Source organism: Stegostoma tigrinum, chromosome 3 (assembly GCF_030684315.1).
Source record: "Stegostoma tigrinum isolate sSteTig4 chromosome 3, sSteTig4.hap1, whole genome shotgun sequence".
Lineage (NCBI taxonomy): Eukaryota > Metazoa > Chordata > Chondrichthyes > Orectolobiformes > Stegostomatidae > Stegostoma > Stegostoma tigrinum.
The window spans coordinates 102812594-102836800 of record NC_081356.1 but is presented as its reverse complement, the minus strand read 5'-3'; the positions used below and the strand labels follow the sequence as shown (position 1 = coordinate 102836800).

At 39.0% G+C, this 24207-nt stretch overlaps 1 protein-coding gene across 3 annotated transcripts in view; it reads right to left on the bottom strand.

The window, feature by feature from the left end:
- fcho2 (FCH and mu domain containing endocytic adaptor 2) overlaps positions 1-24207 on the bottom strand; it is a 178973-nt gene that overhangs the window by 103986 nt on the left and 50780 nt on the right. For all 3 annotated transcript variants that reach the window (XM_059644794.1, XM_059644795.1, XM_059644796.1), the window contains exons 3-8: positions 22851-22925; positions 22533-22674; positions 19707-19859; positions 12213-12317; positions 6632-6730; positions 4200-4296 (exon numbers count right to left, since the gene is read on the bottom strand). In XM_059644794.1, the coding sequence (XP_059500777.1) occupies positions 4200-4296; positions 6632-6730; positions 12213-12317; positions 19707-19859; positions 22533-22674; positions 22851-22925 (671 nt within the window). The remainder of the gene's footprint in view (positions 1-4199; positions 4297-6631; positions 6731-12212; positions 12318-19706; positions 19860-22532; positions 22675-22850; positions 22926-24207) is intronic.

The window sequence follows — 24207 nt, the reverse complement described above, 5'->3', positions numbered from 1 at the left end:
TGTCTTAGCAACATCATCTTCTGGTATTGTTAAAAGAATAAATTTTGATGATCTTAGACTTGAATAAGGAATAAGTTAAAGAAGGACCATACCATCAATTGGAAATCTTATTTTTTCCATTAGGAGTGGGATTGAAAAGTAAGAATGCATCTCTTATGACTGTAAAATGAAGCTTTCAGTAAAAATACATCATAGCTATTTTAGCTAGAAATGTTTCTATTAGTTCCATCTTTATTTTAAATCATTTAGTGTTATTTATGCTGAAACTGCCTCAAATTCAAAATTTATTGCATTATGGGAACAACCAAAATTTTAAAGAAAGCAATACTAAGAATATGATTGTTCAAAAGCTATAAACACACAACAGGCCAAATATTATAATGACATGTGTTTTGTGTCAAGAAATCGTGCATGAAAGGATAGTTTTTAAATTGTGTATGCTTCAAACATTGCTGGAAGCAACAAAGCCTTTGCGTGCCTGGCTGAGAGCCAGTTGACAACTCAGCTGGATGTGAGTGAACATTCTGACCCCCACCCCGTGCAGTGCATCACTTCTGAATTGTTTCCCCAGCAGAAAGTTTATTCAACCTCTCTCTTTAAAAAAAAGAGCATTGAACCGACCATCATTCTGCTGTTTTATCAAGGCAAAACAGGTTATTTTTCTGACAGCACTGAAGCCAGAGTGCAATCCTAAAGAACAGCTTGATACAGAAGAATTTGAAATGTTTTAGCCTCAATTAATTCTGCTGTCAAAACAAATGGTAACCGTTGGTACTTAGACGTTGAGCTTGCTCACAAAAGGTCAAGTTTTGTATACAGAAAACACATCCAAGCAATTTCTAATTTGTGTTTGATGCCTTTCATCTCTAAAACAAAAACAGAAAGTTACAGTTTTTTTTAAAGAAATAATGCAATAGCTGTAAATCAATGAGCACATAGAGCCTTTTTACATTAGGACTCAAAAGCTAAGTTAAAAAAAAGAGAAACTCCAATATACAAATTGATACATGACTAGTGTGATGTGCCAGGTATCCTATCTGTAAGAAACGGAAACAATTCCAGACATCCTACTAAATAATAACTACCTTATGTTGTAAATCATACACTTATAGAATTCAATTTTTCACTTTTCACTTGATGTAATAAAACAAACTATTATCTCGAACATGACCAAACAGGTGTGACAAAATTAAGATTAAAATACTGATATACAGGATCATAAAACAAATGTGTGCTAGACATGCGCCCATGATACATTTATAAATAAAAAAACAAATTCCTAGAAACGTTTAGCAACTCTGACACCACCTGTGGAGGGAGCAAGGAAGTTAATGTTTGAAGTCCAATGACTCTTCTTCAGAACTATTTGTGGTGTAATTTAATAATCCCAACTCAAATGAAGGATGTTTGATCAACAAGATCACAAATGATACAAAAACTGATGGTACAGTAAATAGCAATAAGATTTAGACAGACTGGTTAGATGGGCAGAACAGTGGCAGATGGAGTTTAATCTTGGAAAGTGTGACGTGATACATTTTGCAAGACTAACCAAGCAAGGGAGTACCGTTGAATGATAAAATCCTGGGAAGTACACAGGATCAGAGGGACCTCGGTTTGCGTGTCCACAGGTCCTTGGTCGCAACCAGGGTGGTGGATAAGCAAGCATATGGGGATGATTGACTTCATTGGTTGAGGTATTGAACAAAAAAGCAGACAAGTTATGATAGAGCTGTATAAAGTATTAGGCAACAGCTCAAGTATTTTGCACCATTCTGGTCATCATATTATAGGGAGGAAGCAGTTGCACTGGAGAATGTGTAGAGGAGATTCATCATGATGCTGCGCAGGCTGGAGTATTTCATCTATGAAGAGAGACTAGGTAGGCTGGGGTTATTTTCCTTTGGGCATATACAGGGTGGGGGAGTTCAAAACTAGGGGACATAGTAAGATGATAGGGGAAAGATTTAAAAAAGGACATGAGGAGCAACTCTTTTTTGTTTTTACACAGAGTATTCACATGTGGAATGAACTGCCAGAGGAAGTGCTGGATTCAGGTGCTGTTAAAACATTAAAAGACATTTGGATAAGTTCACAAATAGGAAAGGTTTGGAGGGATAAGGGCCATGTGCAAGCAGGTGGGACTAGTTTAGTTCGGAAACATGGACCGGTTGGACTGAAGGTTCCAGAGAAGACTCACTGGGCTGATCCCAAATGTGCTTTAGGAGGAGCGGTTGAGAGAGTTGGACCATTACATATTGTAGTTCAGAAAACCGAAAGGTGACCTCTGTGAAACATGCAATATTTTGAGAGGATTTGGAAGGGTAGATGTATAAAAGATAGTTTCCCCTTTTGACAGAGTCTGGGACCATAGGGCATAATTCTCCTCTGAGGGTAGTCAATTTGTGGAATTTTTATTGCAGAGAGCTATATAGCTGGGTCATTCAGTATATTTAAGGCTGAAATAGATTTTTAATCAGGGAATCAAGGGTTATGGTGAAAAGGCAGGAAAATGGAGTTGAAGACAAATCAGGTAAACCAGATCCCATTGCACGATGGAACAGATGCATTGGCCTGAAAGGGTGACTTCTGCCCCTACATTTATGGTCAAAGAAACACACCATTCTGTCTTGAAACCATCTTTTCACACCTTCACTGTTGCCAGGACAATATCTTAGAACTCCCTGCCTACCCGCATTGTGGTGTGCCTACATCCTATGGGCTACAGCAGTTCAGAAAGATAGATAAACATCACCTTCTTCAGGATGGTTAGGAATGGCAACAAATTCTAGCCAAGCTAGTGATGTTCACTTCCAAAAAAATAATTTTTAAGAAGTCTCTAATTTGGGAATGGTCCACAGCTTCAGGATTAAGTCCCACTTGAGGACTTGAGCACAAAACCAAAAAAGGTAGCACGCCACTGCAGTAGTGAGGATGGGAATGCTCACAATAACATTTTCCAAATGCAACATTAAGTTGACCCCAAATTACCTTGTTAGGTAGATGTAAAATGTGCTTGAGCACTATTTTGAAGAGCAGCGGGCAGATGGTCTTTGGTGCACTAGTCCATACTTATTTACACCTCAGTCGACATCACAAAAAAAAATCATCCAGTCATTATCACACTGCTTTTTGTAAGAGTTTGCAGTGTGTAAGTTTGGCTAACATATTTGCAATATCACAATTTTTTTGCATCACAACAATGACTATACTTCAAAATCAATACAATGGCTGTGGACACATTGAGACAATCCAATGCTCACGAAAAGTTCTACAGTGAGTAGAAACCTTTCTTACTTTCACAATATACAGTTCAATTTTTAACTATGAAACTGCATCGACTTTGAAGGTATGCCTGTATGATTTTCTGCAGCTTACTTGAGGTCTTTTTGTTCTACAAGAAATGATTTCATCAGATTGCAATTTACTCTATTTTCACCATGTAAGTGCATCAAGTCTGCAGGTATGCTTACATGATATTCTACAGCATTTTTAAAGGTCTTTTTATTCTGTATAGTTCAATGGATCATAAATGCAAACATTTCCTCTGCTGAGCAAGAGATCAGCACTTATCTTTGGTGTGACCACATGTGGAGTAACGTGAACAGTGTACAGATTTGGTCTCCTTCATTTAGGAAGGATATAATAGCATTAGTAGTTCAGTGAAGGTTCACTCACTGTTTCCCAGGATGAAGGGGCTATCTAAAGAGGAAATGCTGTGCAGGAAAAACACAGCAGGTGAGACAGCTTCGAGGAGCAGGGAAATTAATGTTTCAGACCGAAACCCTTTGACAAAGGGTTTTGGCTTGAAACACTGACTTCCCTGCTCCTCGGATGCCGTGTGACTTGCTGTGCTTTTCCAGCTCCACATTTATAGACTCTAGCCGCTGGCATCTTCAGTCCTTACTGTCTCTGAAATGCCGCTCAGGGTGGGCATGTATCCATTAGAAGTCAAAAGAATGAGATGTGATCTTACTAAAAGATATGGTATCCGAAGGGAAATGGCCTGATAGTGAGAGGATGTTTCCCTTGTGGGAGACACTAAAGCCAGGTAGGTCAGTTTAACGCAAAAAGCTGAAGGTGAAATCAGCACTGCACATGAGTACACAGTAATACAAATAAAAATTGTTCCACTGTTTTAATCTCAGTCAGGAAAATAAAACAAACTCATTAACGCATACAACAATATTGTGTCTTACCAGGTCTGTCTTTGCCAGTGCCTTTTGTTTCAGCAAACTTCTGGATTAAGCTCTCAACTGTAGTGCTCTCCATGTTCTGTACTAACTCATCATGCACCTGAAAAATCGAGGATTTATTTTAATGAATAAATTTATTGAAATTCTGAAACTAGCCTTATTCATGTTTTTCTTTAATTGTACTTATTAATATGTTATCATTTTCAAGGGAATTATTTACTCCTCCTCCCTCAAACAGGTGGTGGTGAGTCTTCTACTGTGAAGTGTGCGTTGTGGGACTCCCACAATACTGTTGTGACTTGGAGAGGAACTTAGTTGTGTCTGCTGCCCTTGTCTTTCTAGGTTAGAGATTAGGGATTTTGGAAGGACTCACGAATAAATCTTGGCTAATTGCAACGGTATACCTTGTGAGCAGTAACAGAGCAGGTTAAACACAGGGTTGTGGTTCAGAGTTCCCTCTAATTTTATTTTCCTCCTGCACAGGCTTCTGAGGTTCGTGCATGGCACTTACTTCTAAAATTGGAAGACAATGCTGCAATCTATGTCAAAGTGCCAACTGCCGAGCACAAAATTTGTTCAGCTTAAGAGGGAACCTTTTCCTGGATGGTATGCTAAATCAGGTGGACTGTTGTGTTATGAACAGTATTAAACTTCCTGAGTGTTGGTAAAAGCCATGCCCATTCAGGCAAGCGCAGGCTATTCTAGCACATTTATAACTATGCCTTTTTGATAATAAGGATTTGAGCAACCAAGAGTAAATTACTTGCCACAGAATACTAAACCTCTGACCTGCTCTTGGAGCCATAACATTTGTGTACCTGGTCCAGTTGGGTTTCTGAACATTGTTAGCATCCTGAGGTGTCCCCAGTAGGAGATTTTGTAATGGTAATATCATCGCATGTCAAGTGGAAATGGTTAAAAAAATCACTCGTGTTGGACAGGATTATTGCCTCACGTTTGTGAGACCTACACTTATCAATGTTTTTAGAAAGTCTTGCTGCGATGTCCAGAGGTGAAGACAATTCACCTCAAATAACCTCAACTTTGTTTTGAAATTTGTGCTATGACTCCAGCCCGTGGAAGGCTTTTCTACTAAATTCCATCAACTTCAATTTTACTAGAACCTCTTTGCTGCCGCGTTCGGTGAAATATGTTATTTTGTAGTCAAGGCACATTGCCAGAAATGAAGTCATTCAGCTCTTTCATCCATATTTGGATCAATGCTGTAATGAGATGTAACATTGCAGTCCTCATAGAACTCCAACTGTACATCAGGCAGCACCTTATAGGTGAATAATTCCTCCTTTTAGACATTGATGCTTTCCAACGCTTTGCTTTCAGTTGGGAGTTGGTTGGCTGGTCTAACAATTACCCAGATGGAACTGGTCCCTCTAGTGGGCAGGACATTCCTTGGAATTTAATGTATTGTTAGGTAGATGCCGATATTGTATGTGTATAGGGACAGCTTAACCAGAGATACTAGTTCTGGAGCATGTCTTCAGCACTACAGCAGTGATATGGCTGCATGCCATGACTTTTGCAACATTCAGTTTGGTCAAACATTTCAACATATAGATTGAACTGAATTGAAAACTTGTATCTACGGTGCTAGGCACTCGGGGAGGTGGTAGTGGAGGTCATCCACTCAGCACTTTCAGCTGAACATAACTGATTGTTTCAGCATCATCATCTTTGCATTCACGCTAGGCTCAACAATGGAGACTTTCCCAAAGCCCACTTCTTGTCTTAGACATTTAATATTCCCCCCATTCATGATTGGATTTGGCAGGACTGTAGAACTTTGAACTGATCAACTGGTAATGAACTCACTTATCTCTGTAAAATATTGCATCTGTTGTTTAGCTGATTTTAAGTTTAGCTGTTTTTTAAAAAATGATCTTTGTTTACAGGATGTAGGGCCCGCTGGCTAGACCAGCATTTATTGCCCATTTATGCCAAATTACCCTGGAAAACATGGCAAGATGGCAATGAGATTCAGTTTGAACAACTGAGGTGGAAAAGATTATGCGTAACGCAGGCTTTCAGAAAGCACACATGACTACCAGATATCCTCAAAAACTAAGTGTAATGTTAGATAGTTACAATACTGACTAACCAGCTTTCATTGGCCTGGACCATGACTGTAACAGTAGCTTTGACAGCTTCCAATAACTAGAATATTAATTACCACATTTGCCATCACTATATTATCTTACGGGCCTGTCACTTTCCAAATTTGTTTACAACACCGAAAGGAGTCAGAAGCCAGGAGCAGTGCTGCATGTTGCATAGCTGCAATTGCTACAATTTCTCTGTTGAATGAAGCCTGATCAATGGATTTTTCAAAAAAAGTTATTCCATACTTCCTTGCAAATCATGTTTTGAATGATGCCAAATTTAAAATGCTTTGTAATTTAGCTTCACGGCTAACATACCTGACCAATCTGTATGTGAGTCTCTTCTATTGATTGTGCAAAAGAACTCAATATTTCTTTCATGTGCCTAAGATGAGCTTCTTCAATTTCCTGAAATTTCTAAAGAGCAAACAAAAACCACAACAACGTTGTTAAATATAAAATGAAATTCCACATTCTAAATCTAAATAAAAAGCAAAATCTTATATAAAAGACAGGAATACAAAATAAATGTGCATTTAATTGGTCATTGTGAGAGATGTTGCTATTAGAGACTGAAAGCAAACAGAAAATAGGTTACATGTAGAAATCCAAAGTGGAACAAGTTTAATAAGTTAGTAGGCCCAGTTTAAACAAAAAGTCAAAAGGCAAATAAAATCAGGGCTCTGAAAAATCTAGGTCATTTTGTGTTATTAAGCCTCCAGTTATATTACTTAGAGAATCCAAAAACTTAGAGAACGAAGTGTTAAATAGTGAACAGCTAGGGTCCAAACCCATTTGTCATAACTGCTCTTCAAACAAAAAAGACTTCATATTTCTTTACACTCCATATAAAGAACCTAAACGACTTGACAAGCAATTGCTTATGATCAGCAGAAAATGTACTGGTGGTGGTCTCATGAGCTTTGAAGATGTATTATCACTCAAAATTAGAACCATTTCCATAGCAAATACAAAGTAACAAGCAGTCGTTCTTTTTACAGCAAAATTCTAAATCATGATGCTGATTAAAAATTTCCATTCATAATGCAGATGTAATACTTTTTTAAAAAACATTTACACCATCACTCACCATCTATCCTATTTTTCTCAGTCTCTTACATACCTTCTAAAAGCCCGTATGTAAGCTTCAGAAACAAAAAAAAAGAAAAAAGATTTTATCCTGGTAACCATTCACACTGCCCTTTTAAGAGCAGTATTCCTTCCCTAATGGTAGGTTTGTTAATATGATCAATCCAACACCAATGACTTACATTTTAAATATAATTTTAAGGTGACATTGACACCACGGGTGTCGACAATTCCTTTCGCTTTCACGTGGTACTCAAATACTACAAACACCAATATGACAACAATCATTTTCCTATACTGGAAGACAGGTGCAAAAAATTTGTGCACAGTACAACTCATGCCGAGTCTAATGCATTAAACTAGCCTTGTTCAGTACAGAATTGTGAGTTTATACTGATGCTTAGTTCAGGAAATGGAAATATTTGCATTGCAGCCAGATGATTCATTTTTAATTGTGGCCTTAAAGAAGGTCATTACAAGATATAGATGTTCATACTTCTTCCATAATCCCAGTATTCCATGCTGTCTCCTGTCTTCCTGTTCCTCCTGAAAACAGCAAGTTATAAGGCCATGACCTCAAATGTGAGGTCAATTGATAGTTCTTGTCCAAGTATTTTCATATGTGAGCTTAGGTGCCGAGTTTCTGATTGTTCAAGCTTAAAGGCAAGTCAAACTCAATCTTCACGCAAGAAGTGATAGTGTAATTCATTCTGGCCCACATTGATTTAAGTTGATGTGTTTAACTCTGTAAATCTGATGAGGGACAAGTTAGGTAAGAGAACAAATAAAAGCCAGAGAAGGGTCTAACATATTCTTACTAGAACACAAGAACCAGGAACAGGAATGGGCAATTCAGCCCCTGCAGCCTGCTCTGCCATTTAATACTATCATGGCTGATCTCATTTTGGCCTCAAAACCACTTTCCTGTATGCTCGCCATAACCCTTTAATTTCTTACTAATCAAAAATCTGTCTACCTCCTCTTTAAATTTATTCAGTTTCCTAGTGGGCAATGCACTGCAAGGTAGTGAATTCCACAGATTCATGATCCTTTGACAGAAGTAATTCCTTCTCATCTGTTTGAAATCTGCCACTCATGAGCCATGACCTTTCATTCTAGATTGCCCCACAAGGAGAAACAAGGAGTCTACTTTGTCAATTCCCCTTACCATCCTGTATACCTCAAATTAGATCTTCTTACACTTTTTCTAAACTCTTGTGATATAGGCCGAAATTGCTCAATTTCTCCTGATAAGACAACCCCCTTATCTTTGGGATTAATCCAATGAACCTGCTCTGAACTACCTTCAATATAACTCCATTTTTACTCAAATGAGGAGACCAAAACAAGATTCTAGGTGCAATCTCACTAAAGTCTTGTACAGTTGCAGCAACACTTCCGTGCTTTTATACTTCTTTCTTTGAGCATTTAATGCCAAAATTCCATTTGCCATCCTTATTACCCACTATACTTGCTAACTAGTTTCTGGCATGAGGACATCAGATCCCTCTGCACCAAAGCATTCTGAAGTTTCTCTTTGCTTAATAAGTTGCCTTTTTATTCTTCTTCTAAAATGGAGAATGTCACACTGAGCCACATTGAGCTCCATCTACCAAATCTTAGCCAATTCACCAATCCTATCCATATGCAAGGGGGCAGCATGGTGGCAATGTGGTTAGCACTGCTGCCTCACAGCACCAGGGACCCAGGGACACCAACCTTGGGCAAGTGTGTGTGGAATTTACACATTCTCCTTGAGTATGTGTGTGTGTTTCCACATGGTGTTCTGGTTTCCTCCCACAGTCCAAAGATGTATACTTTAGGTGGATTGGCCATGCTGAATTGCCCCATAGCATCCAGGGATGTGCAGGTTAGGTGGGTGAGTTAACATTGAGTCTGGTGACCTTTCCTCAGTTCTGAGCAAGGGTCACCGGACCCGAAACATTAACTCTCTTTTCTCCACCGCAGATGCTGCCAGACATGCTGAGCTTTTCCAGTAACTCTGTTTTTGTTCCTGATTTATAGCATCCGTAGTTCTTTTGCTTTTAACGAGAAACGAGTAATTGGCAAACTGGCCATGTGAGGTTTTTTTGAGGAAGAGTCAGAGTCATACAGCATAGAAACAGGCCCCCTGTCCTACTAAATATATGCCAACCAAACAATCACTAATAAGAGATTTGCATGATCTACTATACGCTCTCATAACTTAGTATATCTCAATCAGATCCCTGCTAAGCTTCTGCTGCACCAGGAAAACAACACCGTCCTATCTAGGATAATAAAATGTGAGGCTGGATGAACACAGCAGGCCAAGCAGCATCTCAGGAGCACAAAAGCTGACGTTTCGGGCCTAGACCCTTCATCAGAGAGGGGGATGGGGAGAGGGAACTGGAATAAATAGGGAGAGAGGGGGAGGCGGACCGAAGATGGAGAGAAAAGAAGATAGGTGGAGAGGAGATTATAGGTGGGGAGTTAGGGAGGGGATAGGTCAGTCCAGGGAAGACAGACAGGTCAAGGAGGTGGGATGAGGTTAGTAGGTAGATGGGGGTACATTGGGGAAACCAAGCGGAGGCTTGGGGACCGCTTTGCAGAACACCTCCGCTCAGTTCGCAACAAACAACTGCACCTCCCAGTCGCAAACCATTTCCACTAACCCTCCCATTCTCTAGATGACATGTCCATCATGGGCCTCCTGCAGTGCCACAATGATGCCACCCGTAGGTTGCAGGAACAGCAACTCATATTCCGCCTGGGAACCCTGCAGCCTAATGGTATCAATGTGGACTTCACCAGTTTCAAAATCTCCCCTTCCCCCACCGCATCCCTAAACCAGCCCAGTTCGTCCCCTCCCCCCACAGCACCACACAACCAGCCCAGCTCTTCCCCTCCACCCACTGCATCCCAAAACCAGTCCAACCTGTCTCTGCTTCCCTAACTTGTTCTTCCTCTCACCCATCCCTTCCTCCCACCCCAAGCCGCACCCCCATCTAACTACTAACCTCATCCCACCTCCTTGACCTGTCTGTCTTCCCTGGACTGACCTATCCCCTCCCTACCTCCCCACCTATCTTCTTTTCTCTCCATCTTCGGCCCGCCTCCCCCTCTCTCCCTATTTATTCCAGAACCCTCGCCCCATCCCCCTCTCTGATGAAGGGTCTAGGCCCGAAACGTCAGCTTTTGTGCTCCTGAGATGCTGCTTGGCCTGCTGTGTTCATCCAGCCTCACACTTCATTATCTTGGATTCTCCAGCATCTGCAGTTCCCATTATCTCTGATACCATCCTATCTAGTCTCTCCTCAGAACTGAAATTTTTCATTCCAAGCAACATCCTGGTGAATCTCCAGTGAAATCACGCCCTTTCGATAGCGTGGTATCCATTAATAGCTAGAAGGCTCTTTGGAATATTCTGATGTTATGATGAGCACTATGTGAAAGCAAAGTCCTTATTTTAAAATTGCCATAATTCTACCTCCCCTTCAAAATACCGAAGCTTAATAATCATCCACTCTGACTTCCCCTCGGTCTCCAAATTTTCTTTCCTTTCCATTCACTCCCCAGCCCTGTGATCTGAGGCTGGTAAGCTGGTGTCATTCTGAGCCCACTGGCACGTCAGGTACTATCGGTATGTAAATTTTACTGCAACAAGGCTTCTGCTGTGACAACTTCACTGTGTATGATTTAAATTGACAACTTGTGCTGATGGAAACAAAGCAATTGCCTTCATAGAAATCTCTCCGAGTATGAGCTTTTTCCTACATTCCAAAAGCTCCATCCTTTCCAAAAATGTTCCTATGTAACCCATTCCTGGCCTAATTCCTTTGCCCCTTTCATGGGAAATCTTAAAGATGAAGATGACCTCATTTTTAAACATGAGTTATTTAAATTTCTTATTTGATGTAACTAAAAGCTCCACTAGTTTTCCTGAGTTCTTGATTAGAGCTGGAGAAAGTTACAGCAGAAAAACAACAAACTATTAAGTCTAATGCCACTTTAGATAAATAAGTGCACATTCAACTATTTTTCAAATGTGATGAGTGTTTCTGCCTCTACTACCAAATCAGCCAGTGAGATCCAACAATCACCACTTGAAAGGGGAGAAAAATCAACTTTCTTGAATCTGCTACAGCACTTAGTAACCATGTAGCTCATTATATAAATGGATTTACTGTTTCTCTCTTGCTCATGAGGACAGTGGGCATGAACAGTCTACAATGTTTCATCTATTAGTTTAAATTAATGGAGAATCATATGTTGCATATGATTGAACAATGTCTATATTATAGAGTCCATAGCCAGAGACTTTTCCCCAGGGCAGGATTGACCGCCACGAGGGGTCATAGCTTTAAGGTGTTAGGAGGAAGGTATAGAGGAGACGTCAGAGGGAGGTTCTTCACCCAGAGAGTTGTGCGCGCATGGAACAGTTTGCCAGTGGTAGTCGTGGAAGCAGAATCATTAGTGACATTTAAGCGACTGCTGGACATGCACATGGATAGCAGTGAATTGAGGGGAATGTAGGTTGGGTTATTTTATTTTTGGATTAGGATTATTCCACGGCACAACATCATGGGCCGAAGGGCCTGTACTGTGCTGTACTTTTCTATGTTCCACAGCAAAAGTTTGCAACTGGAAAATTTACTGTCATTTGAGCCTCCATTTTAACAGGTATAACACTTGTATTTCTAGTATGTAAACACACACTGATATGAACAATCATATTTTTAACTGAACTCCATGTGACATGAGCTTCTTTAAACATTAGATAACAAATCATCTAGTTCACACAAATTATTAGCCAGCATACAATACATACCCGAGCCGTTTCTGTCATTTTCTGCTCAAAATCAGTTCTGGCTGCAGCATATTTTTCTACATACAGTTTATAGGTTTCTGTAGCTTTTTTAGATTTCACAACTGCCTGAACACAACACAAAAAAAAATGTATGAACTACTGAAACATTTATCAATCAAAACAGGGTAAATGCATTCTTACAGAGCTAAACAATACATGAAATTTAAAGCAGAAGATAAAGTCGCCACAGTCATACAAGGCCATAGGGCTGCTCTCTCATTTCAGAGACAACTGGTGGGGGTTTAACCAGAGGGTCACCGTGCCTCAGTTGAGGGAAAAGGTTGAGAAGGAGAATCCTTCATGGTAACCTCAGCTGGTGTGGTAATTGACCCCACGCTGTTAACATCAGCCTGCACTGCAAACCAGCCATCCTGCAAGTAAAACAGTAGAACATACAATTATAAAGAACTTTACTTTCTGCCTCAGTTTTAAACTGACCATACTGTTACTAATCTGCTCGAAATCTTTTCCCTTTTGTCACATCTCACCATTACAAAACGCACATCAACATATTTATGTGGATTAACCCATCACCAATCAAGGATGACTGGTAAAATCTAGAGTCCATCTTGTATGCAACTTTAAAGTTCTTTGTCTCCTATAAGATTAGAATTTTCATTACTGCTAGTGGCTTTGTCTTTTGTTACGTGGCACACATTTCCTGTTACGTGGCTGCTTGTTCAGCACAATTAACAGTTTTCCAGTGCCTTTGATTAAAGGATGGAACAACCAGTTTGGACTCGATATTTCTGTTAAAACACACATTACAAATTGCTTTTTAAACATTTTAAGCACTATTAGGATTTTGTCTTGATTTAGAATTTATACCTATGTTTCAACTCCTCGTCTAAGTGACATTAATTTGTCACTTTTGAGTAGAGGCCTTCAACTATCTTGTTCTGGATTTACCTCCAGATCTCAGCATCAAGGAGAGCTTTTTGTGCCAGTATGTACATACTCCTAATACGAGGAAACGAAGCTTGGCAAGTGGTTGAAGTTTCAGTGTGTGAGCAATTTGGGGTCAGTGACCATAACACTAAGTTTCAAAGCCATTATAGAAAGAGACAAGGATAGTGCAGAAGCTAAATGCCTAAACTGGGGGAAGGGCAATTTACATATCATTAGACTGAAGAATTCAAAACCAGTCACATGTCCAGGGAACCCTGGATGCCAAGAGGTAAAAAAAAAGAGTTTGAGAAGAAAATCAGGAAACATATGCCAAGTACACTGCATTAAATCATGGGAGGCCTTCAAATGTTAGGGAATGTTGGAGCTCATTTAAAGAGGAAAGTGGAGGGCAAAGGGGGGCCACGAAATATCTATGGCAGATGGAACCAAGGAAAACCCAGAGACTTTTTCTAAGTTGGTAGCATGGGTAAGTTGAGCCTAAAGGCCCGTTCCATGCTGTAAACTTCTATGACTCCAAGCATATTACTAGTAAGAGGATCACCAGGGAAGAAGCAGATCCTATTAGGGGCAAGCTGTGCATGGAGCCAGACAACGTAAGTGAGGTCTTAAACAAATACTTCTCATTTGCATTCACAGAGGAGAAAGACATTGCAGCCAGGGATACTAGTAAGGATGGTGAGGTTCTTGAACACATCAAGATTAATAAAAAGAGAAAGTATTTGGAATTTTAGCGAGCATAAAAAAAAGGTACTGAAATCCCCAGAACCTTACATAGAACATAACAGCACAGTACAGGCCCTTCGGCCCTCGATGTTGTGCCGACCTGTCATACTGATCTCAAGCCCATCTAACCTACACTATTCCATGTACGTCCATATGCTTGTCCAATGACGACTTAAATGTACTTAAAGTTGACGAATCTACTACCGTTGCAGGCAAAGCGTTCCATTCCCTACTACTCTGAGTAAAGAAACTACCTCTGACATCTGTCCTATATCTTTCACCCCTCAATTTAAAGCTATGCCCCCTCGTGCTCGCCGTCACCATCCTAGGAAAAAGGCTCTCCCTATCCACCCTATCTAACCCTCTGATTATTTTATATGTCTCTTAGCTGTATCCCAGGCTGCTATGGGAGGCAAAGTAGGAGATCGCTGGTGCCCTGACAAATATATTTTATACTTTACTGGCCACTGGAGAAGGGCCAGATACTGGAGGGTAGCTAATGTGATTGCTTCATTCTAGAAGGGCAGCAGGAATAGGCAAGGTAATTACAGACCAGTTAGCCGGTTGTCAGTGGTCAGGAAATTACTGGAAATATTTCTGAATGATGGCATTAAATCAATTTCGAAAGGCAGTGTAAGTTCACGTTAGTCAGCATGGATTTAAGAGGGAGATCCTGTCTGATTATTAAGTGTTTTTTGGAAAGGGGAGTAAATATACTGGATGAGGAAAGTGCAGTTGATGTCGTTTATATGGATTTCAGTAAGACTTTTGACAAGGATCCCATGGCAGCCTTCCATGCGGGACCAGGGCAAGGTGGCAAACTGGATCGAAAACTGGCTTAGAAATAGGAGGAAAAAGTAATGGTGGAGGATTGATTTTGTAACTAGAAGCCTGTGACCTGCAGAGTACTACAGGAATTGGAGCTGGAACCCTTGCTGCTTGTTATGTACATTAATGATTTGGATGTGAATGTAGAAGGTTTAACTAGTTTATAGATGACACGAAAATTGGGGTATGGTTGATAGAAAAGTATTTCAAGCTACAACTGACATTGATCAGCTGGTAAATGGGCACAGCACTGGCCGATGGAATTTAATCATCCCGATAGCGCGAGGTAAGGCATTTTAGGAGGTCTAATAAAGGAAAGATATACACAATGACTGTTACGTCTCAAGGGAGTACTGAGGAGCAAAAGGGGCCTTGGTGCACAAGGTGTCAGCACAGGTAGACAGGATGGTTAAAAAGGCTTACAGGGATGCTTGCCTTTGTTGGCTGGGGTGTGGAGTATAGGAGCAAGGGAGTCTTGTTACAACTATATAAAACTATGGTTTGGCCACAGATAGAGTACTGTGTGCAGTTCTGGCCACTACGCTTTTGAACGTTTGTGACTGCAGTGGACAGGGTGCACAGGAGATTCACCAGATGTTGCCTGGGATGAAAAATCTCAGTTATGTGGAGAGAGTTGATGGGTTGGGTTTATTTTCTTTGGGGCAGAGGGGAGATCTGATTGAGGCAAACAAAGTTATGAGAGGGGTAGGCAAAGTACTGTGGGAATCTCTTCTCCATGGCAGAAGTGTCTAAGACCAGAAAGCATAAGCTTAAGGTGAGGAACAAGTGGTTTTCACTCAGAGTGTGGGAGATATATGGAACCTGCTGCCTGCGGGTGGTGGAGGCAGTTACTCTTGCAACATTTAAGAAGCATCTGAGTGAATACTCAAAATTCAGGACAGAGTCAGCAATGGAATTAGTGTATTTCAGAGTTTGTTGGTCAGCATAGACATGATGGACCAAAGGGCCTGTTTCTACGATACTCTATGACTCCATCTCCATTATCAATCATGGCTGTAGATACTTCAATATACAAATCTGTAAACAGAGCCTCAGCTATCTAAGTATCTGAAACATCCACTTTCTGGATAAACTAAGGATTACAGTTGTCCCTCAAAGCTGCAAGAATCTTGTTAAGTTCAGTCAAGAAATCCAGTCAGAAACATTGTAAAACTTTTCCGTGTAAGCTTCTGGATAAGTGCTGTCGCAAATGTACTATAATCTTCAGACTGCTCTTCCAAATGATCAATTAGTATTCCACGTTACCTTATGTAAATACTTTGCAATATAGCTGAGCAAATTTTGTTCATTCATTCTAACAATGCTGCAATATTCTCAAATAATGCAATATACATATTTCAATCCCTTCCTCATTAAATTTAGGCACTGGGTGAACATTCTATACTATATCAAGTACTGAAAGCAGATTCATAATGAGGGTTTCCTGTTACACCATTAGATAGCAAGAATTGCAGATGCTGGTGTCAGAGACAATACAGTATGGAGCTGGAGGAACACAGCAGGCCAGGCAGCAGAGCATCAGGAAAGTTGACATTTCAGTTGGGGACCTTTCTTCAGAAAAGACCCTTCTTACTGTTACACCTTGTTCATTAAGTGAAGGCATTCGATCTCCTGTTCAAATATCAAATGCCTCACTCCTCTGCAAGTCAAAGGTTTCTTTTTTGGTTTTTGAAAACTCTTCTTTAAAATTTTAATTTCGCATCTCACATTTCTGTTCTTTTTCCCTTTCTTCTGTGTTCAAGATTTTTCATTTCTGTTTCTAATTCAAGTTGCTCCAATTGCAACCGAACTCTGGCTAATTCAGTCCATGTGTTATTTGGATTACTCTTCTCAGATGTTGGGCAAATACCTCTTCAATTTCTGACTTTTTACTGAATGTTTTTAAATCTATTCCTAATTTTTAAGGCACCACCATCAAATTAACATTTATTACTACTGCAATCTTTTTCAGAAACCTAAAAGGACAGAGGATTTAAATAGCTTGACAGCTGAACAGTTTCCTTGACAGTTCCAAAGAGTGTATCCACTTTTTACACACATTCATATTTACTTTTAACAATTTTGAAGACAATTTTCCCTCTTCCAAGGAGGTGACAGGCCTATTGAAGGGTACTTGACCTCTCCAAGTGGTTTTGCACAAGTCAAATTTTCTACTCTACCCTTCCAAAAATCAGATCTGACTGAAGACAGTTTCAAATGCAGAGGAAGCTATGAAGAAGAATCTAAAGGGTATAAGCATGACAATTTTCTGGAGCAATGTGCCACATCCAACAAGGGATCAGGTGACTTTGGACCTGGAGACATGTAATGAGGCAGGTTTTATAAATGATGTTACAATTAAACTCCCCTTGTTGGAACTTGTGTTGGAAACAACAGTGTTGAGCCTAAATAAGGGTAATTACAAAGGAATGAGGGTAGGAGTGGATTGGGAAAGGGGTTGAGCAGCAATGATGGTTGAGGAACAATGGCAGCCATTTAAAAAAAAATACACCTCAGTGAGGAAGCATTGTAGGAAGGGGGTAAACCAACAATGGTTAACCAGGCAAGTTAGGAAAAAGAAAATGTAAAGATTAGTGGTAAGCAAGAGTAATAGTCATAGAGATATACAGCATGGAAACAGATCCTTCGGTCTAACTCATTCATGTTGACCGGATATCCCAAATTTATCTAGTCCCATACTTGGTCCATATCCCTGTAAATGATTCTTATTCATATATGCATCCAGGTGCCTTTTAAATGTTGCAGTTGTACCAGTTTCTACCATTTCCATTGGCTGCTCATTCCACACACGCACCGCCCATTGTGTGAAACAGTTGCCCCTTCGGTCCCTTTTAAATCTTTCCCCTCACACCTGAAACCTATGACCTCTAGTTTTGGACTCCCCTACCCACTCACCCTATCCATGTCCCTCACGATTTTATACATTTCTATAAGGTTACCGATGCTCCAGGGAGAATAGCCCCATTTGTTTCAGCCTCTCCCTACAGCTCAAACCCTCCACCCTGGAAAAACTTACTTGTAAATCTTTTCTGAACCTTTTCAAGTTTCATAACATCTTTCCTAAAGGATCTGGAAACATTTAAAAAAAAACAAAAAAATGACTAAAACTAAAAAAGGGAGAAACTAAACTTTGAGGATAAACTTGGAAGTGATATTATGACTGACAGCAAGAGCTCCTTTAAACATATATGAAGGAAGAGAGAAGCTGAAGTGAGCACAGGCCTATTATAGAATGAAGCTGAGAAAGCAATAAAGAGGAAACCAGGAAATAGAAGTTGAATAAATTTGACTCAGTCTTCACAATAGAAAAATCAAACAGCTTTACAAAAATGTTCTAAATTAATTACAAAAATTACTGAAAGTGCAAAAGGGAGGAGAAGAAATAAGTAGAATAACTATCACTACAGAGCGAAAAAAAAATAGTGCGAGGGAAGCTAAAGGAGCTAGAGACCAATAAGTCCTCCAGACCTGATAGGATGTGTCCGAGGATATTAAAGGAAGTAGTTACAGAGATAGCAGAAGTAATAAGAGCATTTAGAAACACATACTCAAGCAGAATCAGCATGGCTTCAGGAAGGAGAAATTGTAACTGATAAATTTGCTGAAATTTTCTGAGCAGGTAACAAGTAGGATAGATAAAGGAGAAACAGCGGGTTTAAAATATATTTGAGTTTTCATAAGGTGTTTGATAAGGTACCATACATTAGGCTACAGGAGTCAATGGTGTTGCAGGAAGTATATTAGTAAGGATAGGGAATTGGCTCACAAACAGAACAAAGAGTTGGGACAAATGGTAACTAGCGGTGTGCCACAGGGCTCGCCGTTGGGGCCACAATTATTTCCTATATATAAATTTGTGGTCACCATTTTTTCCAAGTTGGGACTTCGGTATTAAAGCCTCTGGCACAGTTTTGGCTAAATCTGAGACCCTTGCCAGTTTGGAGAAAACCTGGATCTATCAGTCTACCAACAGTTACACAATTACCCTTACTGTGTCTACAGCAATGATCCTCCCGTGTCTTCTTGTACTTCAAATTTTCACAGCCAAGCCATCCAGGCTTGTTGTCAGTGAGAATTCTGATCACATGGCTCCCTTCATTCCTATCTCCCACCCATTTTCATGTCCTTAATCCAAATGTGCAGTTAGAGCAAAGTAATGCCTAAAATTGCCTTATATTAAAACAGCCTTAATTAACTCTGGAACCAGACCAGTTGATTTACAAAGTTCCATAAAGCAGGAAAGTAACAGATTGTCGCTTCCCTCTAACAATATTTGTTCATTTGGACACCAAATAAAAACAAACTAAGTGCTTTACCCATACCATCCCTTTAAGCTATGGCCAGTTTTCCCTTATTCCATCTTTGGAATTTGTGCCTCATGTTCTCACAACTTTGAATTTTATTCCATCTACCAAACTTGTAGCTATATGGTCCAAAAGAATTGGGCCTGTCCACCCTATAGCTACATCTTTAAACAGCCTCTCCTGCCGAGATCTCCTCCTCTCACCAAGTACAAATTAGCTCTCATCTTGTTCCGCTTTCTCTCTGCGGATGCTGCCAGCCCTGAGTTTTTTTTCAGCAATTTTGGTTTTTATTTTGGATCATTACAGTTCTTGCACTGTTGTATAAAAGTCCAAATTTACTACTGGACTAGAAAATGCAATTCATATTTATTGCACTAATGCAGTAGTTTTGTTGATATGGAGCTCCCATTTCTGAACAGATGAATTGATGAATTTCCTGTCTCTTTTCTTGCAATTCATGGGGCGTTTCTTCCTCCAATCAAATTGTTGGATGACTTGCACATGAATACCAATACTATGTTAAGCTTATAATTATTTTCCTACTATTCTAAGTACAAGTGTTTGAACTCACCAGTCTTCTTTTGACCCTTTTAATTGGGAATTTAGTTGTAACCGAGAAAATCTGGGGCTATCAGTTCTATCTCTTAATCAGATTGTTTATACAGCTTACTTTTTCAATTTCTTTCTGTGTTGCTCCTTCCTTTTTTAATCTTTCATATTCTAAACACTTGACACTGTAGTTTTCTTTAGATTTCTGCAGAGACTGAGTGATGCTCTGGATGTTCTGTACAGCATCAAGGGTACCTGCCACTTCTTCTTTTGTCTATAATAGAAAACAAATGTCAAAAAAAAAATGATTTTCAATTTAGTAATTATCCATTCCAAAACTTAAAAGCTCAGTAACATCTTACAATTGGTCTGATTAATCAGAATTTATCCAAAGTGCAGTTTCAAAGAAAATGCATTTTATATCCTTCAAAGTACTTAAGGATTTTTAACAATTCAGGTAAGAATTTTCAACGAGTGATGCATTTATTCTATTTTGCACAAAATGTCAGCATAAAGCAAACACCATTATGGACTCATACAAACGATACAGAGAATGATCATTTGGTCCATTGTACCTATGCTACTGTTTCAAAAGAGCTACCCAATAACCACAGCTCAACGTTTTGGCACACAACCAAGCATTTTCTGTTTTTTCTCATGTATATATCTAATTATCCTTTTGGAAGTTATTGTCGAATCTGCTTTCTCCATTTCAGGGATCTGGGATTTTACAATCCCAGATTACAACTACACTGTTTTTCTTTCGTCAGTAGCTAAATGTCTCCTCACATAGCTCAGTAGCAAATTGTGTTTGGTAACACTTCTGTGAGGCATCTTGGGATATTTTACAATCTTAAAGACATTAATTAAATATAAATCCTTGTTCTTGGTGAATTCCCAGCGTGAAAAACCAAAGCCACAAGATTCATGCCCTGTTCAATTATTACACAAACTACAAAATGAATACTAGTAACTAGACTGTCTATTTAAGAGACAGTTATGTTAAAGATATTAAAATGCTTTTTCTTTAAACCAAAGCATCCTTCTGAATGCATTTGGCTTATAATCCCCAACAAATTCAAGTCACATCAGACTTAAACAATTAGCCATTTCGTCCGATTACATTTCAACGATTCATACAAGGGCTTAGAGCAAGGTTGCCCTTTCAAACCACTTCCAACCATCCAATCTTTGTAGATTCACAGCTCAACAAGAGTGTTGCTATCATCTGAAGCATAATCAACTTGGGTCAGAAGCCTTCTGATACTAATATTCTTTAACTATGAAGTCTTGCATCTTAAACTATGCCCTTCGTTTCATATTGCGAAACGAGAAGTCTAAGTCACTGTTGGGAGTTTTTCAGTTAATTGATGGTTTAAACTATTTTTGCTAGCACACAAAATTTCATCTGAATTCTACACGAAAATGATGTTTCCCACAGCAAGCTTTTAGTAAGCTAAAAATCTGCTTCAGACCAGGAGCCATGTGTATAATCAACTTTTTCTTGAAGCTTTTCTCTTGTTTGTCTAAGCGAGTTAGTCACATGATCAGCTGCTGGAAGAAAGGCCTAGTTCTTAAAAGGGACCACAACCCAACATACAAATTAATTAGCTTAGATGGCTGGTTTGCACTGCAATGCGAGCCAGTGTGGGTTCAATCCCCAGCTGTGGTTACCACGAATGACTCGTCTTCTCAACCTCTCTCCTCGCCTGACACACGTTGACCTTCCATCATCTCCAGTCCTCTGTCTCTCTAACAGCAGAGCAGTCCTATGGTCCAGCAAGACTATGACAACTTTTCCTTTCAGTCCTAGAATCTCCACAAGAGAAAACCTCTTCTGTAGATTTACCCCATCAAGTACTGTCAGGGTCTTATAAGCTTCAATCATTTGACAGAAGTACATGGGCCATCTCAACACTGAATATAAATAGCTTCAGAACAGAATGCTGCAACTTAAGGCATTCTGAAAACTGTCCTGAACCCTTAATTGATTTCCTTCATTTACGACTAACTTTAAACACATTTTGCTATGTTCCAACAATTCCATGTTTTTTAATTTTTTCTGTAATCGGTTTGGTACTTGTGAAAGACTTTCTTGGTGCACGTATGTCCACTACATCCACTGAATTTCCTCAAATTCTGTAATCTATAATGTTTATTAAGCACGGTTGTCTCTTTTGCTATCAAAGTTGACTACAGGTAGTACTGCTATAAACGCATGCTTCATTAACATGAATTGGCTGTGACGCAACTGATGAACAGTGGATGCTGTTTGGATAACGCAAACTTTTTGCTGTACAGGTTTAGCAATTTCCCTATAATGCAATTTTCTATGACGTGAAATTGCACCAGAACACAAAAATTGCATTGTAGGAGGACTACCTGTGTTTCTATTTTGTCTTCTTCTCATTATGATAATTTCATTCATGGCTAGAAATTCTAAAAAATTTTCCAACTTCAGATGTTAAATTACCTGCATTATAATTACTCATTTGTTGAATCAAACATTCCCCTGGCTGTTGAATAAATGTAAAAAAAATCTAATGGTACTGCTCAGAAGAAATGAGGGAGTATAGTAGTCTTCTGTCCAATAATTTTCACTAAACAAATGTCATCAAAAAACAGATGAACGATCCTTCATTTCACTTCTGTTTGAGAGACATTGTTAGTGCAAACTGACTACCTTTGTTCACAGGGCAAGCAGTGCAACTTCAAAGATTTTTCAATGCATGAAGCACAGACATTTTCAATTGTATAACAAATAATTATATATATAATTTCATTCAATTAAGGATGTGTTGTGATTTATCTGACTTACTACATAGAAAAACATATTATCCTTTCAGGAATTATATAATTTACAATTATAGGTGAAGTACAAATTCTAATTTTCTATCCAGAAGCCATTTGTTATATTGAATAATAATGATACCATTTGTTTTATTACCTTTTTGTGTGCCTTGGTCTGTTCATCTCCATACTTCTGTACTTCTTTAATTAATTCTTGCAGTTTTCGTACTAGATCTAAATGACTACTGGCTAGTTTCTCAGTTGACAATTTTAAAACATCCCATACTGGAGCAAATGTTCTGAAGAAATACATAATGTAGGAAGGTAAAGCATCATTGCAATAGCAGACAGAAAATGGTATCAAGTAATAAAGGGAAGACTTTCAAATTGAAATCTTAATATTTTATTTCATGAACAAATTCTCAATTCTTAAAATTTAGTTCTCTATATCAAGTTAGATTTGGATTATACTTACCCCAGCTGACTGTAATTACTCGTTGCTTTGGCTAATTTAGTCATAGACCTTGAATAAATATCTTCGATTGTTACACTGTTTGGGGAAAAAGTATCTTTTTAAAATCGGGTTGCAAAAAAAAAGTCACACTTCAGATAATTTCCAAACAACTTTTACTACAATTTTACACATTTTATGCTTCTCTTCAAAGATTGTGCAAATATACAAAAGAAAAATATTAAGGAACGTGGGCAGAAAAACCGTACTGACGGACTGCTGAACTCTCAAAAGATGCTGTCTGAGTCAGGCATTAAACCAAGTCCAACCACCCCTCTTAAATTGGTATAAAAGTTTCCTTGACAATATTTCAAAGAACAAGAGGGGTTATTCCCAGGATCCTGGCCAAAATTTATTTCTCAATGAACATTAATAAAAACAATGTTTTGGACAGTATAACACTGTTTCTTGTGGGAGCTTGCTATACATAAACAGACAACAGGACTGTAGTTTTCTTAATTACAACTGCAAAAATATTTCAAAAGTACTGGCTGTAAGCACTGAGGGGTCCGGCGGTCATGCAAGGCACTACATAAGTGAAAGTCTTTTCAATCCCTGACTGGTTTGTCTTGGGACCACTTTTGCTCAGCATTGCAATATATGATTTAGAGTTAAGCATTATATGCACAATAAGTTTTGCAATCTCTTGTTTCCTTGTATAATAAAAGTTTTTTTTATATTTTTGATTGTGGACTAAAATGGGGAAAGAACGGTTTTAAAAACCAAGGATTGTTGAAGGAAGTTGCAATTTTTCAAAGTAAGTAACTTGACACTCCATGCAAGTGTTGTTTACACAGCTGCTTGCTCAAGCAGAAGTCTGGAACAAAAATAGAGATTGCTGGAAAAACAAGCAGGAGAAGTCTGGAGTTAGGAAACTCTAAACAAATGAAGATTTAGTCGACAAGCAGCAGATCAGTCTATGGATTATAACCAGTTATTCTCAAAGTCTACACGCCTTTCTTCCACTGATCCGGCCGTCTCTAAATTCTTCCGTGAGGACTCTGAGCTAGAATTACTGTGGTACCTTTTATGAATAGATGCTGCTTTCTTGGAGAGCTTAGCAGTTTCTTGTGAGAGCTGGATGCTTATTTCTCAAATGGCAGTTCGTTCTCCCACATATTTTCGAAAAACTTCTCCTTATTTACCTTGGATGACGTATCAATTTTCTTATAATAGCATTGGTCGGAGGACATCAAAACCATCAGATTCAAATTAAATTGGCTTTCAATTGCTAAGTTTAAATTAACTGGCTGATTCCAGCTAGTTGGCAAAACATCAAAACAAGCCTAAGGTTTCCAATCACATAGCCAATTGATACGTT